Raw genomic sequence first — 16,471 nt, 5'->3', positions numbered from 1 at the left:
TGTTGTTTCCATTTGAATCTAGATCTCTGATAATAATTATCGATAATAATCCAAATTTAACGACATCACGCGTGTAAGTTACGATCTCACGAATCAACGCGTTAGCACGTTACCTTCGTTTTATTTTGAAACGTTAAACCTGTCTTAAACGTTGAAGCATTAGCGCGTGTCGTGAAACTTCTTTGCTGACAAGATTAACGCTCGTAGACTGTTATAAGGTTTCGTCGCATCGTCCCTTTGATATTTTTGATCATGCGAAAGAAGCTCGTTGGTAAGTAGTCTTCTAACGTTCCAGCACACCCACATAGCGATCCTCCCTCGATCCTCTGTGACCGATCAACGACACACGTCGAAATTGATATTCCTCGCGTGACGAAAGTCCGCGTATCCCCAGTGAAATGCCTTTCCCGTTTAATTTGTTCAAGCGGGTCATTGACCCTCTGCAAGGACGGTAGTAACCGTTCGCATTAATATATCGCGCTCGTACGATCACCGATCGTGTCTGAATGTCCACTGTTTTTGCCTTTGGTCACCTCGCGGTGGAAAACAATCGACAGAGGATTTCGATATCGGCCTGGTCAATAGAACTTGAGATACAGCCACGATGAGGTCTCTCGTATCTCTATTCTCGAGTATGTTATAAGATATGTAATATAAAATGCAGGATGTTTTAGATTTGTTACTTTAGGTTTTCGGTACTGGTAGATTCCGTTGTTCTATTTTCAAAAATTATAGGATAAAGTAGTTTAGTATTCTTCTAGATTATCGTTGAAAGTATGGTGCTTATTCAACACATAGTCGGTTAATGTGACTGAGTTCAACTGAAGTGGGTAATTTAAATATCTCACTCTATAATGATATATTTTTACAAGCAGAATGTTAAAACCTGCGTGTTCTAAATTTCAACTAAGTCTGTAACTCCAGCACTTTCTCCCCATTATGAGAGTCGATAAATCTACCCACGTAGCGCTAGTTGGACGTCGAAGAAGTCATCGTTATGTCTTTCGTGTTAACTTGCCCATACGAATTACCAATTATTAAAGGACTCTAACCTTCGACTAAAAAGAAAAATAAAAAGAAAAAAAAGGAGAAAAGCACACTTGCATAGAGCCGTAGGAAAATTAAGTTTCCCCTTGCCGGGGAGTAAAAGGATGTTCCAAACGACTCGATGCGTAAGATCTAAGTTTAGAGGTTGCATCTGCGTGTCGAGAAGCCAGTAGTCAACACTGCTACACCTATTAGTTTCATGACTTTTCACTGTGTAGTATCGTGTTAATACGAGTGCACGTTGCAAGCTTACGCGTGTGCAAAGTGCAATGGTTATACAGGTGATATCAGGTACAAAGACGAGCATGCCACGTCGTTGATGATGCAAGCTCGATTTCGAGGTTTGCTTCCGAGTAACCCGGTTTTCTTGTTCCGGGCTTCGAGACAAACACGATTATGTCATTAATGCGACTATGCGAGCACCGTTTATGTACGTTACGTCGATTTCCACGATATAGTGTATCATTAGGTCAAGCGAAATATACAGAAGCAGAACGTGATCAAAAGAATTTCAGTTATCGTTTGATAAATATATCCGACGTTTGTTCTGTTTTCCCAAACGAATTAAAATTATTGCGATCTAATCTTATTTCACTTTTGCCACACTGTTGTGCTTTGCTAAATAAGAAGAAGATAACATTATTTAAAAAGCTTGGCAAAAAGTTCAGGCTTATCTGAGTTAATGATAATTGGCCATGTTTGATCGTAAATACAAACTTTCTAATCCATAGAAACGAAATATGTTAATCCATACGTGTCTCTTAATTGTCCAATAATTTTGTCCGGCGATTTCTCGTTTTCCTTTTTATTTCTTTCTTTCTTTTTTTTTTATCGCGCAACCGACTAACCGTTTTTTTTCATTCCTTTGGTTACAGACTCATATTCTGTTGATGGATGCATTCCTCCAGAACAACAGGCTGGATCATGTCTCCAGGGTGATGGCCTCGCATCCTTCGTACTTGGAACATTTCCTACGTACTCAACATTTCATTTTAAGGGGTGACGGACCGCTTCCTTACGACTACAGGCATCTCATCGCCATTATGGTAAGTGCACTACTGGTTTTTCTCTTTATCTAATTCATCGTAATGGCGGCAACTTTTTTCCACGCGGCGATAACACGCCATCTGGCGAACGCAGTGCGGGCGGAAGACGGGAAAATTCTTTTCACGAACGCTAGATTTTTATTTCGTTTGCTCGTAAAATCGAGAGAACGTCGACTGCTTGGAGGAGCAAGAATGGCCGCGATGCTTATTAACATAAAGACGTCGCCTTGGGAGGTGACATTAACGGTGCAATTATACGCAGCGGGGAAGTGTTTTGAACGCTGGAAGACCGTTCAAACGGATTACGTAAAATTGGCCAGAAAGAGCTCGTTATTGTATACACGAACGGCAATATTAACGGGGTCAACGTTGAGAAGATCAGTTTCCAATGTTGAATTTTAATCAGACACTAGAGACACGCATGATATAATAGTTTACGTTGTGAAATCCGGTCTATAGCCTCGTTACGAAGTACCTGAGTTCACGATAAGATTTTTTTAGAAATATGCTGGGATATGCTCCGTGGTCCATAAATTTCAACCGCTGTAGGGCCGAATTTGTTGACGAAAGTCTGAGAAAAATATTTTTTTTCATTCCTCGGACTTATCGTATATTTATTTCATCCTGTTATTCTGCTCGTTTATTTTTCACGTTCGTATCTCACCAGGGATTCTCTTTTACTTGAATGGATAAAGGAAAGTCGTTTAAGATGAAATAAGATGAGGAGGTTAAATATTTCTTAGAGCGAGCAGTTACTGCGTGCGTATAATTATTAGCGTTAATCAGTTGTTAAAGAATGCTCTTTCATCCTATTATTATCGATTACGATAGTCGCGTGAAGAAATTTAAATACATTGTCAGTTAGATCAACAGAGGCGCGTTTGTTCACGTGTTGGCGATTATTTTTGCGCGTTATTTTTATGCGCGACAAACAAAGCCGGTAATATGATTGTCGTGGAACGGGTCGGCGCCGCGACGCTGCCTTCTCTTCAAGCGTCACCGTGTGCCCGTTTTCCGAGCTATTCCACGGTCGTCCCTCGCCCAACGGGTCGTGCTTTGGGCCAAAGATTATCAAGAAACCGAGCAAGTGCAACGGGTTTCGTAACGTTATGTATTCTTCGCCGCTCGAACTAGTCGTAATTACGTTACTTACGTTCCGTAATTATATTTCTTAATTTTTCTTTCAACGAAGAATAACATTGCACGTTAATCCTTGTACGGAACAGTCTGTCATTTTCAACTCGTTCTACGTTTATTACGTTCTAAGGTATACTATCTAAATCGTTGTTATTCGATCGTGTTATTCGAACTGTAAAGAATTGTACTCCTTGAGAGAATGTTAGTGTCATATCTGGTGCTCGTCGTTCGTCGCTATAGAATTAAACAATCGATTCACGAAACGACAGTTGTTCATTCACTGATTCAGCAATGGCCTAATTGTCACTCACGATCGTAGCTATGTTTTCCGATAGCTCTACGACTTATTACCTTCTTTGAAGCTTAAGAAACGATATCTTTTAGTAGGAAAAGTTGTAAATTCCGCGCGGAATACAGTTAGAAGTTCTTTTTGTCACTTACCCCGTTTATCATCTCAACTTTCCAATTCCTAATCTAACTCGTAGATGGTCGCAGCTTGCTCGTTTCGTGACATGCGATCCAATCTGTCTGAGCGGTTGAATGTCACAGCATACGTGATAACGCGATAACTAGCGGCTCGCAACATGCCAGTACGTAGTCGTAGACGAAATATCGTTTCTTTAAACTTTAAACGATCAACCGAAAACGCTTTATCGCGCGATAAAACGTCGACGTTCCTTGACACGGGCTGAAGGGAGGCAGAGATTCTTGAAAGTAGCAGGGTAAGAGGGGAGTAGCGATTGTAGTCGCTACACAGAGGAGAACGATAAAACGATAAGATATCTGAAAAACAGCTTTTCTACCGGTAAACATTCTATCACGTGACGCTCTCGCGCCGAGATTCGCGTAATTCGCGCAATTTGGCAGCGTTCAAGGTCGTTTGAAGAACCATCCAGAACCTTGGGATTATCTGGAGGGATGTTTCGCGACATAAAGTATTTTTGTTCGATCGAATTATTTCGAAATAGAAGTAAAAAAAAAAAGAAAACAAATACGTACGCACATGAGTATAACAGAGATTGTAAATTTTGTAGAAATTTGTCAGGGAATAATTTATGGAGGGACGTATAATCAAAATATGCTCCATGTTCGTCGGTATATAAACCAAGTTTTAGAGAGAACAATGCCATACGAAGGAAAATAAACGGATATCTCGCCTGCCTGACTCTGTATCAATTTTTAACGAGGATACACGTGGCTGGTATCGTCGTCTTCTGTTACACTGGAATTCGAAATTATCTCGCGCATTTCGTCGACTTTATCATCCGTCCCCGAGATTGTTGTACCATTTCTGTACAAAATTTATCATTCGAGAGCTAAAAGAAAAAAGCTCTTCGAAACATTTCGTAAAAGCTTTGCTTATAAAAACAGTAAAAAAAAAAAAAAACATTTGTAACTTCGTAGAAAGCAGAAAGCATCGGGTTTCATTTCTTTAACAGCGTCCCGCTGCCATAAAATGAATTCAGGGAAAATTGCTTTTTCACTTCTCACTTCAACTCGTTCTCTTTGATTGTCTCGTTCGATGGACAATGTTTTCCCAAGGTCTGCAGGGGGTCGACGCGCAAAATTTCAGAGTCATCATGGTGTTTGCAGACTTCTCTTATCGCTTATCGTTGCTCTTGAATCGATCGATCCGCGGCCCCGCATGGTAAACACGTGTTTTGTTTACGCGCTTCATCATCCTGCTTCCTCTACCCCTTTCCTCGACGTTCGTCCACCTACCTATTCTTCTTTGTCGACGTCTCCGCGTTCCCGATACTCGTTCTACGACCGGTCATTTGAATTTCTGATGTAATTCCAGCGCGATCAAAACAAACCAATAAGAAGACCCCGATTGTGTCGCGTTCCCTCGAAGTCGCCTCCTCCCTTTTCGCTATAATGTTTCTCATCAATAGTACGAGAAGCGAGGTCACCATGGCGATTAAATTATTGCAAAGATTGCCTCATCTATTTCTACGACTTGTTCGAATCGAGCGGTTATTTTTCGAACTTTCGATATTGAATTTACAGATAAAAAATGTTATTTATATACTGAGATGCGCGGGAAGATGGAGATCTTCTCCTAATAAATAAAGTATCACGCAACGTGTGTTGAAGAATGTCAAGGTGATAAACGCAATTATTATTTTTAAACGTATCGAATCTACGTTGAATTCATTATGTTAAATTGGCGACGAAGTTGGCGATGAACAGTCACTCGAGGGTTGAACATTCTTTCTTCCTTCGTTCATTGTGGCCTTATGTTTTATATCGTGTCAAAGAACGTTCCAGGGAACGCAATGTATACGATGGACGTGCTCTTGCTCAATTTCGCGCCTCGATACGCCGCGTCGTCGGCAATTTGTCTCTTCTCCAGCATCCCTCGACCATATTTTTTTCGTTGATCCCTTTACCTTCTTTCTCCACGCCCGAGGACTTCTTTTTTTAGGGATTTCTTTGGAACTTGGCCGCCTCACGCGGATGAAACTTCTACTCTATGGTCCCTCGTAGACTTCCTTTCAGTTCTAAAAAAAGAAAAAAAAAAAAATAGAAAGTCTTCTCTTTGGAGAATGCTTAATTTTATTCGAAAAACAAAATTTAAAAATCACAGCTGGTTGCTGTTGGAACGATGTTATTCTGAAATTAATTATTTTTGATAGGATGGCAAATAAAATTGTTGGTTTCCTTTCCATTTTTAGGCTGCTGGAAGGCATCAGTGCAGCTATCTCATAAATCTGCAGAAAGGAGAATTCATCCTTCAAGGCGGTGACCCATCGTGGCTGCGAGGTCTGAAGTCAATCCCAGGAAAATTACAAGATCTCTATGAGATTAACAAGATTTTAGCTCATAGGCCGTGGTTGTTGAACAAAACGCACATAGAGGTTGGTTCGAACAAGATTAGTCTTAACGTTAGAACTACTAAATATATATTTGCTTTTACAATCGCGTTCAAATACTCAAACGCTTTTACATAATTAATCCTCGCCATCGTTCAAATTGAAATATCATTTTATATTTTCTGCTTAATTGTAATCATTCATGTACGACGTAATTCACTGTTCTGATGTTAAATACAGTCGTTGGTAAAATTGCGTAAAATAAATAAAAAAAAAAGAAAAAAAAAAAAGAAAAAAGAGTTGAGAATAATTGATGGTCTTTTATTTACAGAAACTGACCAAAGGTGCGGACAGTTGGTCCCTGGCCGAGGTGGTTCACGCGATAGTTCTTCTGGCCCACTTTCACTCCCTTTCGTCTTTCGTATTTTCCTGCGGGATTAACGAAGAGCTGGACAACGTAGCCGGTCACCATTACAAAGAGAATGTCCAGGATAATAGCAATAATGTACCAACTGCCAAAGATAAGCTTTCCAGTAGTCCGAAGAAGATTCCGAATGGCGATGGCAAGACTGGTAAGTCGGTCACCAATCCAGGTTTAAAATCCTGTTCCTAATCCCGTAAAACCCAAACAACATATAATTCATTCTCTCACGAACGCTGAATATCATTAACTACATTCTACCGCATACCATTATCGTTTCATTATAGATATGAATTGCTAAAGTAGTATTTATAATATCAACTTATGCTATAAATCACAGATTTTTATTTTATTTTTTTGTTTTCTCTTTGTGCTTATAAAAACACGTAGTTCCGTTCTCCAAGTTCAACGACATTTAACGGTCTTTCAACCGCGCCCTTCAACCGCTAGATCGCGCAAGATTATCATTGCTAATGACCAACAAGTGCTTGTGATAACAAGATATCGTTCGAATCTGCACAGAGAACATGCCGTCGCCGCCATCCTCGCCGAGCATAGTGGGTGAACAGGAAGTCGGCGTCGAAGCACTGATGGAACGTATGAAACGTCTTTCTGAGAAATCCAAATCCTACCAGATCACGCAAGAGGAGCTGTCCAAAAGATTCGAGACTGTAGAAACGCAGTCTGCCGAATTGGCTGCAGCGCCTCAGAGGAGTAGTTCGGTTCTCGACTCTGACATCGGTCATTTCATCGAAGATCCTACGTTCATTTATCAAGACTTCGCCAAGGTAGATTTTAATTCATTCATTTTAATTAATTCACGTTAGAAATTTATCAATGTGCAGATTCGGTTGGAATAACGTGGTCATTTAGATCGGGCGATAACGGATAACTATGTAAATACGGGACATGGTTGAAGTCTAGACTAAAATCAGTCTCGTATATAACTTTCATAAAGTATCGGAATTAACATCGTGGTCAAAATATCGTTATATATGTCGTCGTAGTGGATATGAATTTGCCGGACCAATTCGAAAGTACGTTTCAAGGCGACACAACGCCCGCCGATGAATATTTAAGTTCCGTCGATTCAATCACCGTTTCCACTGTTTTATCATGAATATTTACGACACGTGTGCTTTGTCGAAATCGAGTAGTTTAACTTCAACGATGATGCGATCGAATTCACCAACAAAGGAAAGACAAACGTTATTCCTTGCCGCTATCTAATCACATGGTAATTATGTAAACTGCTATACTAAATTATAGCGTAACTTATCGTTTATATGTAATATGCATATGTGCATAATATGTATTTATGCACGTATGTATACATATATTAAAGATACATGTAATCTATAATCAAACGATTTTTCGTTTCAGCGTGGTCAACTGAACGATAGACCAACGTTTCGCGTGCAAGACTACTCCTGGGACGATCACGGTTACTCGCTGGTGAACCGTCTATACAATGACGTCGGTAATCTGCTAGACGAAAAATTCAAGACAACTTATAATCTCACCTACTTTACCATGGGCACGCACAGCAGTGTGGACACGTCCCGTTTTCGACGAGCGATCTGGAATTATATTCAATGTATGTTTGGCATCAGGCATGACGATTACGATTACAACGAAGTAAACCAGCTGCTCGAGCGTAGTCTGAAGACGTTTATCAAGAACGCCGTTTGTTACCCGGAACTCGTGACGAAAAGGGACTACGATCGCGTGATGAGGGAGTTCAAGCACAGCGAGAAGGTTGGTTGCCTTTTTACCTCGAACCTGTTTATCGTTTTGCTCGTGTTTGTTTGTAGATTTTGAGCTGGTACGAGTTTACGTAAGAAGATATGTGCATAATTTTATTTACATATGATTTCCGTGACATACGCACGCATTTCGATTTCACGTGCCACCATAATGACTCAGGGATCGTCGATTTATTTGTTCGGATTTAACAGTGCTTGTGCTTTATTAATGTCTCATGTTCTGTTACGTTTTATTAAAAGTGTATTTTTCGTTTTTTTTCAGGTTCACGTAAACCTGATGATTCTGGAGGCACGAATGCAAGCGGAGCTGTTGTACGCACTGCGCGCGGTGATGCAATATATGACCTAAGCGAGGCATCGTCGCTGCTCCTTCGTCTACTTGCTGTCTGTCAGTTTGTCGTCGGTTTATTTTATCGTCTTTGCGAGGCGTCTTTGCGGACTCTGCACACGGCACAGTAAGGAACGAGCAAACGCGACACTGTTTCTCACGCAGTATATAACAATGTACCTTCACACAGTGACAAAACACATTCATTTACACACAGCTATATTATTCATCCATACGTACACATAGCAGAGAACAGAGAGGAGTTCACGTTATAATAAATTCACCGTACACACGCAGACGTACAGAATTGAAAACAGAAACATAATGAAACACGCGTGTGAGCAAAGAAGAAAAAGCGGAACCCCGAAATTCGAGTGTCCATTGTGAGACGGCGTTGCCAGGGTGTCCGTCGTTTGCTCGTCGCTCGTAACTTTAAACGACAAAGATTTCTTCGATGAGTCAATGCTGAACCGAAGGAGAGAATCGACCTGAAAGAAAAGCTCCGCGAAGCGCATGGAAGAAGAAATGAAAATTTCGATGTAGTTGCGTCGATATCGATGCTGACAAACGTTGATCGGTCACGGCGATAGAAGATAGCCGAGTCGGCAAGTTAGAAGATATCGATGGTTTCGTCTCTGAATCGGAGGCGTATCATCCAAAGCGATCGTTCTGTGTTTGACGCGCTACCGTTTCCGCTCTATAAACCGGAAACGCTGGTGCGTTCTTATTTTCTGCTCGGTTTAGTTTTTGGATTTTAGATACCCCGATGGGGGTTCAGGAGAAGAGGATACACGCGAGAGAGAAAGAGAGATTTTATGATTCGTTTTGTAAATAGACACTCGTATTTTTCTATGTTTGCCAAGATATCGTGTAGTAGACTGTTATTTGCGCGTTTCGTTATAAGCATTTCAGATCTGTTGAAGCTTTTGCCCCTTCCCCGATCGCCGCGTTTATCCTTTCGGTAAAATTTCCGTACACATTTTTAAATTGTACTCTTTCCCGCTTTTAGTTTTATACAATACCCAGCTGTAGGTACGACAGATTATTATAGCGATTATTATAGTACGCTCGCGGTTCCATCTTTCTTTATCCGCCTTTCCGTTTTCTTTTTTGCATGTTTTATTACTAACGATAGCGTTTAGGAAACGAAACAAAATGAAGTTTGAAAAGAGGGGAAGGAGAGGAGCATCGCGCGTCCGTTTTTTCCAAATTAATCAACTAATCGCGGCTCTTTATATATATATATATATATCGAGAAGATTTGCTAACTGCAGTTAATTGTAAGAATAAATTAAGAAGTCTATTAGAACACACTGTTTCCAATTCGAATTGACCAATTTGAGATGGTCCCGTTTTTGCGTCTCCACGTCGAGACACTCGCCCCTCCGTCGCCTTTGTATCGATTCGTCAATTCGATGATCGAACAGACGAACAAAGACGACGATGGAACGCGACGAACAGAAGAAACAAGTGAAATAGACATGGAAAGAAATGAAACAATTTGTCTTTCGCGCTATGACCGCGATTCGCGTTGTACATATTATATACGTTTTAACCTCGTTTATTTCACTGACTATCGTATAACGAGAAAGCTATTAATATAAAAATGACAAAAAAGTGTACCTTCGTTTTCGTCGTATCCGTGTGTGTCGAGAACACAGGTGATAAATGAAGTCTTTAGATCGTAGGACGATCTGCGCGCAGGCACATGCGCGGCATCGACGCGCGGTCTTTTTCAAAATCGTCGCTCGGGTAGCCATGAGCGCGCGCGCAGAGACAAGCAATGCCTATCGGCTGTGTTTATTTACGATGGTTTATGGCGCTACTGTCACCAACCAGAAATATACGGCAATGTATTACTATTTCGAGCAAAAATCGAACGAAGAAGAAGGAGAAAAGGAGCGAAGAAAATCGAGGGCAAAGAGTCGTGCGCGCCGCACCAAATATTCGATCAATTTTTCGTCCTTGTTGTTCGAAGATCAGGCGTCTTCGAACAAACTTAAAACGGCTATTGTATTGGAAGCTGTGCGAAACTTTTTGGCATTAATGCGGTGCAGCGTACGCGAACCGCTCCGATTTTTTTCATGGCGAAAGTGAAAGAGAAAATCGGCAAGGACCAAGCGAAGGGGCGAACGATCGCGAGACAAAAAGAGAGAACGAAGACTCGAAACGGTTGACCGCATATGCGCGTGCGTTTTATCAACGAATTTTCATGCCTTTCGCGTAACGTCGTTTTACTATATCGACGTAAGAAACAAAGAGAAGACGAGAAATAATTTAAAAGGAACGTGCGAATAATAAGTTCGCCCCTTCTGACCATCGAACGGTTGGCAACAGTAGAACGCACGCGCGGCGTTAATGTGCGAGCAGGACAGAGAGAGGCTGTTTAAACAAATCAAATCCAATATTAAGTCGTTAAGGTACACGGGAGAGAGAAAGTGCGGCACAAAAAGAAAAGGAGATAAAAAGAAAAAAATAAGCAAACTCTATACACGCGAATTACACGTGTCTGTGATCGCATATTATATATATATATATATATACATACATATATATATATATATATAATAGATATATAACACATATACGCATTATCGAGATGAAAAACAAACAAAAAAGGACCGATATATTATATATATATATATATATATGAATATTATATATATTATATATTTGTATGTACGCATACGGGTACATACGAAAAGCGTCTATACGTTTTACGACAAAGAGGAAAGAGGAGCGCGGGCGGGCGGTGTATTATCGATATTGCACGAGAGTCGAGAGAAAGCAAAACGACTAAAAGATAAGAAAAATCCATCGGAAATGTAAGTGTAGCGTTTGTAATTAACGGTGTCTCTTTATTATGTAATTGTGTATATGCGCGCTCTGGAATTATCGTATATTCGTGTATATGATTCCGAGTAATTGCGTTTTCATGGAGAGCGCCGTCTGTTCTCACGATCGTGAATCGAGTTCGGGGGGTAACGCGAAACTGATTCGACGTATCTGTCCAATCGTAGATTTACTCTCCTATGACCTTTCCCTGTTTTTCTTTCTTTTTTTTTTTTTTTTAACCTTGTAGACTCTTTGCCTGGATCGATTCACGAGCGAGAGAGATAGAGGAGCAGAGGATAAGCGAATATACGGCGCATGACCCGGCGAATTAAGAAATTAATTATTACGATTGAAGCAGCGAACAAACACACACATCTTAGAATTTTCGACCAACAGCGACGCGTTCACATGGGGTGGACGACGTCCTCACATATCACATGAAGAGTTTATTCAGGACGAGTCTCGTGAGCGTCGATCGCTCTCGCGCGATCTTAGCCGTAGACAGGATTTAGAGCGGCGCCGTCGAGCGTTTCCTTCGTTCGTCTTTCGCTTTACACGTTCTCCAGAGTTTTCTGAAAATTTCTGATCAAAATTCTCATCCTCCGAAGGAGAATCTTAACGTTCCACCAACACGCACTATCGAGCCAAGCATCGATATCGGGCATCCTGATGCATCGGAAGACTAGAATTTTCACCAGGAATTTTCAAATAATTAATTATTCAGGCCCCGAGAGTAAAAAAAGAAAACAAGATCCTTCGATCAGCCATGTCGTAACAGCTGAGCAACCGAAAACACGAGGGAAGTGACGAGTTACTCGATCACAGTATTCCGTAGTTTTTTTTAACGATTTATTTTTCTCAATAACTCTCTTTCTTCTTTTCCATCTTCTTCTTTGTCTTCGCGCGTCTCGATTTTTTCGTATTTCTCTTCTCCATTCGTATGATTCTCCTCTTCTTGCACCTGATGACGGAACACGCGCATACACAAACACACACCCACCCACACCCACACACCCACCCACACCCACACACATACACACACGCGCTGGCGCGCGCGAAATAGAGTCGTTTACCTGTGCACGATCAGAGAACGCAGAAGAAAGTTAACCGTTTACAGGGCCACCATTTTTGACGCGATCGTTCTCGACGTTTTTCTCTTGTTCTCGGTTCCGCGCGTTCCAGGAACGGGAAACCTTTGATGTATTTTTTCGTAAACCGGTTCGAAGATCGCGTTTGTATTTAAGGACGTCCGTTTGTCAGTCCTAAACGATATTTAATAACGTAGATTGTATAAAAGGAATTATTTAACGCGTATATTATATGTATATGTATTTAATGTTTTCGATACGGCGCGTCGGCACACGGCGTGTAAACGGTTAAAAAGGAAAAAAACAAGGAATGAAATAAATGAAAAAGGAGCAGATCTCTCCGACCAAAGAAAACTTTTAATATCGAGGCTTTTCGAGGCAACTTTAAAACCGTCATTCGATCATCAACCATTTTTATACGCCAGTTCTCATCGTTACACGAAATCGTTCCTGATCGAGATCGATCGCGAAAGGGTACTTTATTCTCCATCGTTCGAACAGAATGATCGATAGATAATGAAAAAAGAAAAGAAAGAAGTTCGTCTTCGAGCTACACACTCACTATCTCTTCCATCTGTCTCTTGCTTTCTTCTTCCGTTTCCACTTTTCTTCCTCTACCTTTCTCTTTTTCTGTTTCTTTGTGTCGTCCAATGACTAGTTCGTACGAACAACATCCGTAAATTAGAAGAAATTCGTGGATCGCGAACGAGCGAGAGAACTCGACAGAAATCGCCTCGAGGATGGGAAAAGAACGGATGAAGTTGCGGTGTTCGCGGCGCGATTTAACGCCCGGACTGATCTCATAAAATAAATAAGCATTCTAATAGTTGGGTGAGAGAAAAAGTGGAAGGAAGAATGAGCTTCGTAATTGCTAGATTTAGAGAAAAAGAGGAAACGATCGTTTATTAACGGAAATAGAAGGGGAAGAAGGTTGAGCGAGGAGACAACGATCTTCATTGATAATTTTCTTTCCTCTCCGCCTAGATTTCCTGACGTGATCGAGTTTTGCGAAACAGCCAACGCGTGTTTTTACCTTTTTGTCTTCACTTTTCCTTTCTGTATCGGTGGAAGAGCCGCGTTTGCCATACAAATCGTAAAACACAGTTTCAGCTTTTCCGTTTTATGTGTTTATTTTAAAATAAACGATCGATATCATCCCGTCAGGATATCGGGTGAAGTTGGACCCCCAAGATAAAAATTGCGTAAGCCAGAGAAAAAATATATAAGAGCATGTGGAGGTGGACGAGAGAAAAAAAGACCCAGAGAGTAGTCGATCGAAAGAAAGAACGAGGCATTTGTTCTACATGCATAGACACACCACACATGCATCATACATAACACGCGTACGTGTATCGTTTCTTTGCTTTCTTCCTCGTGCTATTATTATTATTATTATTATTATTATTATTATTATTATTATTATTATTATTATTATTATTATTTTTATTATTATTATTAATACTACTACTACTACTACTACTACTACTACCACTACTACTACTACTACTACTATTACTATTACTACTATTACTACTACTACTACCACTACTACTACTACTACTACTACTCCTACTACTACTACTACTATTATTCTACTTCGTTTCATTGTTTTTTTCTTTCTCTTTTTTCAATTTCGACGATAGATCGACACACAGCTATAAAGCATTACACAAACACGATACCCCATACATTTACATAGAGACAGACAACACACTCTTATATAAAGTATGAACGCGTATTATCAAGAAGAAATATTGTTTATCGATCGCGAATGAACGTACATGTTCGCATCGCGAACTCGAGCCACCTCCGAAAGTCACAAAAACATATATAAAAATAAAAAAAAAGAAAAAAAAAACAAGCATATTACAATAGAAAAAAGGTGAAAACCGCAAAAAAAAATATTACGAAAAAAAAAGGAAGAATAACGGAGAAACAAAACATTTACATGCCACCGTGTCGAGTATGATCGTGTGATAATTACAAGTGATTTGACTAGGCCCTTCCAAAATGGATTCAGTCGGTTATATTATTATTATTGTATCGTATCAGAAGAAGTCGTAGGGCACGCTGGTGTCTGCTCGAATCCGCTCGATCTGCCGCGATCGTAAATTCCCTCGGGTTTTATACGTTTATACATTTTTTCTCGCGTTTTCCTTTTTTTCCTTTTTTTTTTTTCTTCTTCCTTATTTAAGCAGAGATGATTTCTCATCCCCGAAAACTCGGAGAATTCCATTCATGCGACTCCGCCTGTAACATCACGGTTACGTTGATTCGATTAAGCGACGCGGTCGAAGCCTAATCTTATCATGAGCCGTAGCGTGAGACGCTGTAATTGCAGTACTTTATGGAATTATTCCGGGGACAAAGCATGTTGTGATTGTTTCGCGAGATCTATTCTTCGTTGTCCATTTCGTCCGTCGATCGATTCGATGTTGATCGTGTATTTTATATTGTTCGCGGTAAAAAGATTTCCAAGTTTCGAACGATAGGGAAAGAGAGAGAGAGAAAGAGAGAGAGAGAGAGAGAGAGAGTGAGAGTGAGAGAGAGTGAGAGAGGGGAGGAAATCGCGCGCGATAAAATAGCGCGTGAATCGAGCCGACACGAGCGTGTAAGCGTTACGTGGAGGGTCGTATGTGATGTGATTTCTTTTATATCATAACGAATGATGAACACTAAGAAATGTTATAGTTTCATATAAGTGATATGTTATTTGTCATTTATTTTATCCCTTAATAAATGATGTTATATAAAAAAAAAGATATACCATCGATCTTAACTTTGTACCTTTTCTTATCTTCCTTTAATCCTGCGATATTTTTTAAATTATTTGTTAAGAGATAACTCTTTGTTACTTGTGTTGGTTGATAAGTTTCATTCCCATCTCCATTTCATTTCGTACCAGTTCTATTCCAACTTTCGTGTCTTATATGCTATATCACGTATCCCATAACAAACTCTTCATTCTCTGCACTTAAACCTCAAATGTTGCATATCAGAACCCACGCATCACACCGTCACACGTTACACCTGTTCACACACGCATACAATTCTATTTCCTATATTCGACATATAATACTCACTATCCCATGTTCATTACCTGAAGACCATCTTACAGTTTCGATACAACATTTCACTTCATATATTTTATCCTATATTCCATAGCAAGTAGTACCAATCCATATCTTTTATTTTGTGGGCCACTATTTTCCACATTTCGCGTCTCCATTCTATATCTCGTATTAAGCATTCTGTTTCTCGTGTTCTGTATTACATACTATATTTCCAGGGAATATCTTTTGTCCTTACTCTCGCAGCACATGTATATTCATCCAGCATCTAACTTTCTATATTCCCTGTCTCCTCTCTTATATCTCATACCCGGTATATCGTATCCATAGCCCATATCTTCCAGCCTAATTTCTGCAGCGCCTACATACCATCATACCACATCTCATATTTCTTATTTACATATTTTTCATTTTCTGGCACATTTTTTACATGTTCTTTCCCACATCCCACGTCCAATATTTTGGTCCAACCATATTTCACACTCTCTGTATACGCCTCTATATGCCACATCCTACGCTGTATTTTCTCTTTCCTATATCAACGATCAAATTACCAATTTTTTCAAATCCATGTCCAATGTTCTATATTCTAAGACACCTAAGATTTAAACGCACTGAAAAGTACAGTCCACAAAAGTAAATAAATAAATATATTTTCCAACACACGAAAACGAGTTTCATTTTGTAGGATAAGAAATTTCGTTTGTAGGAGGAAGTGAAGATTTACAGTACCGAACCGACATGCCCGAGTGAAGTTTGACCACGGGACTGACATGACTGGGGAAAACAAATGTAATTTTATGAGACAGCGAGCTTCGTTTGTGGAACGTGACGATTCCTCTTGAGCAATTCGTGAGCTGTATTTTACATCTTATTGGCATTTTCTGTGTCGTTTCTAGCGCCTAATTTCAAAGGA

General features: G+C 40.1%; 1 protein-coding gene across 6 annotated transcripts in view; it reads left to right on the top strand.

Moving 5' to 3' along the window:
* LOC126914004 (sestrin homolog) overlaps positions 1 to 15,263 on the top strand; it is a 147,946-nt gene extending 132,683 nt beyond the window's left edge. For all 6 annotated transcript variants that reach the window (XM_050717388.1, XM_050717387.1, XM_050717390.1 and 3 more), the window contains 6 exons: positions 1,923 to 2,093; positions 5,909 to 6,091; positions 6,378 to 6,618; positions 6,990 to 7,255; positions 7,851 to 8,225; positions 8,496 to 15,263. In XM_050717388.1, coding sequence (XP_050573345.1) covers positions 1,923 to 2,093; positions 5,909 to 6,091; positions 6,378 to 6,618; positions 6,990 to 7,255; positions 7,851 to 8,225; positions 8,496 to 8,582 — 1,323 coding nt within the window. In that variant the 3' untranslated portion in view covers positions 8,583 to 15,263. The remainder of the gene's footprint in view (positions 1 to 1,922; positions 2,094 to 5,908; positions 6,092 to 6,377; positions 6,619 to 6,989; positions 7,256 to 7,850; positions 8,226 to 8,495) is intronic.
* The last annotated feature ends 1,208 nt before the right edge of the window (positions 15,264 to 16,471 follow it).

Source organism: Bombus affinis, chromosome 3 (genome assembly GCF_024516045.1).
Source record: "Bombus affinis isolate iyBomAffi1 chromosome 3, iyBomAffi1.2, whole genome shotgun sequence".
Classification (NCBI taxonomy): Eukaryota; Metazoa; Arthropoda; class Insecta; order Hymenoptera; family Apidae; genus Bombus; species Bombus affinis.
The sequence above is the reverse complement of the archived record's forward strand: the minus strand, read 5'-3'. Positions and strand labels throughout refer to the sequence as shown.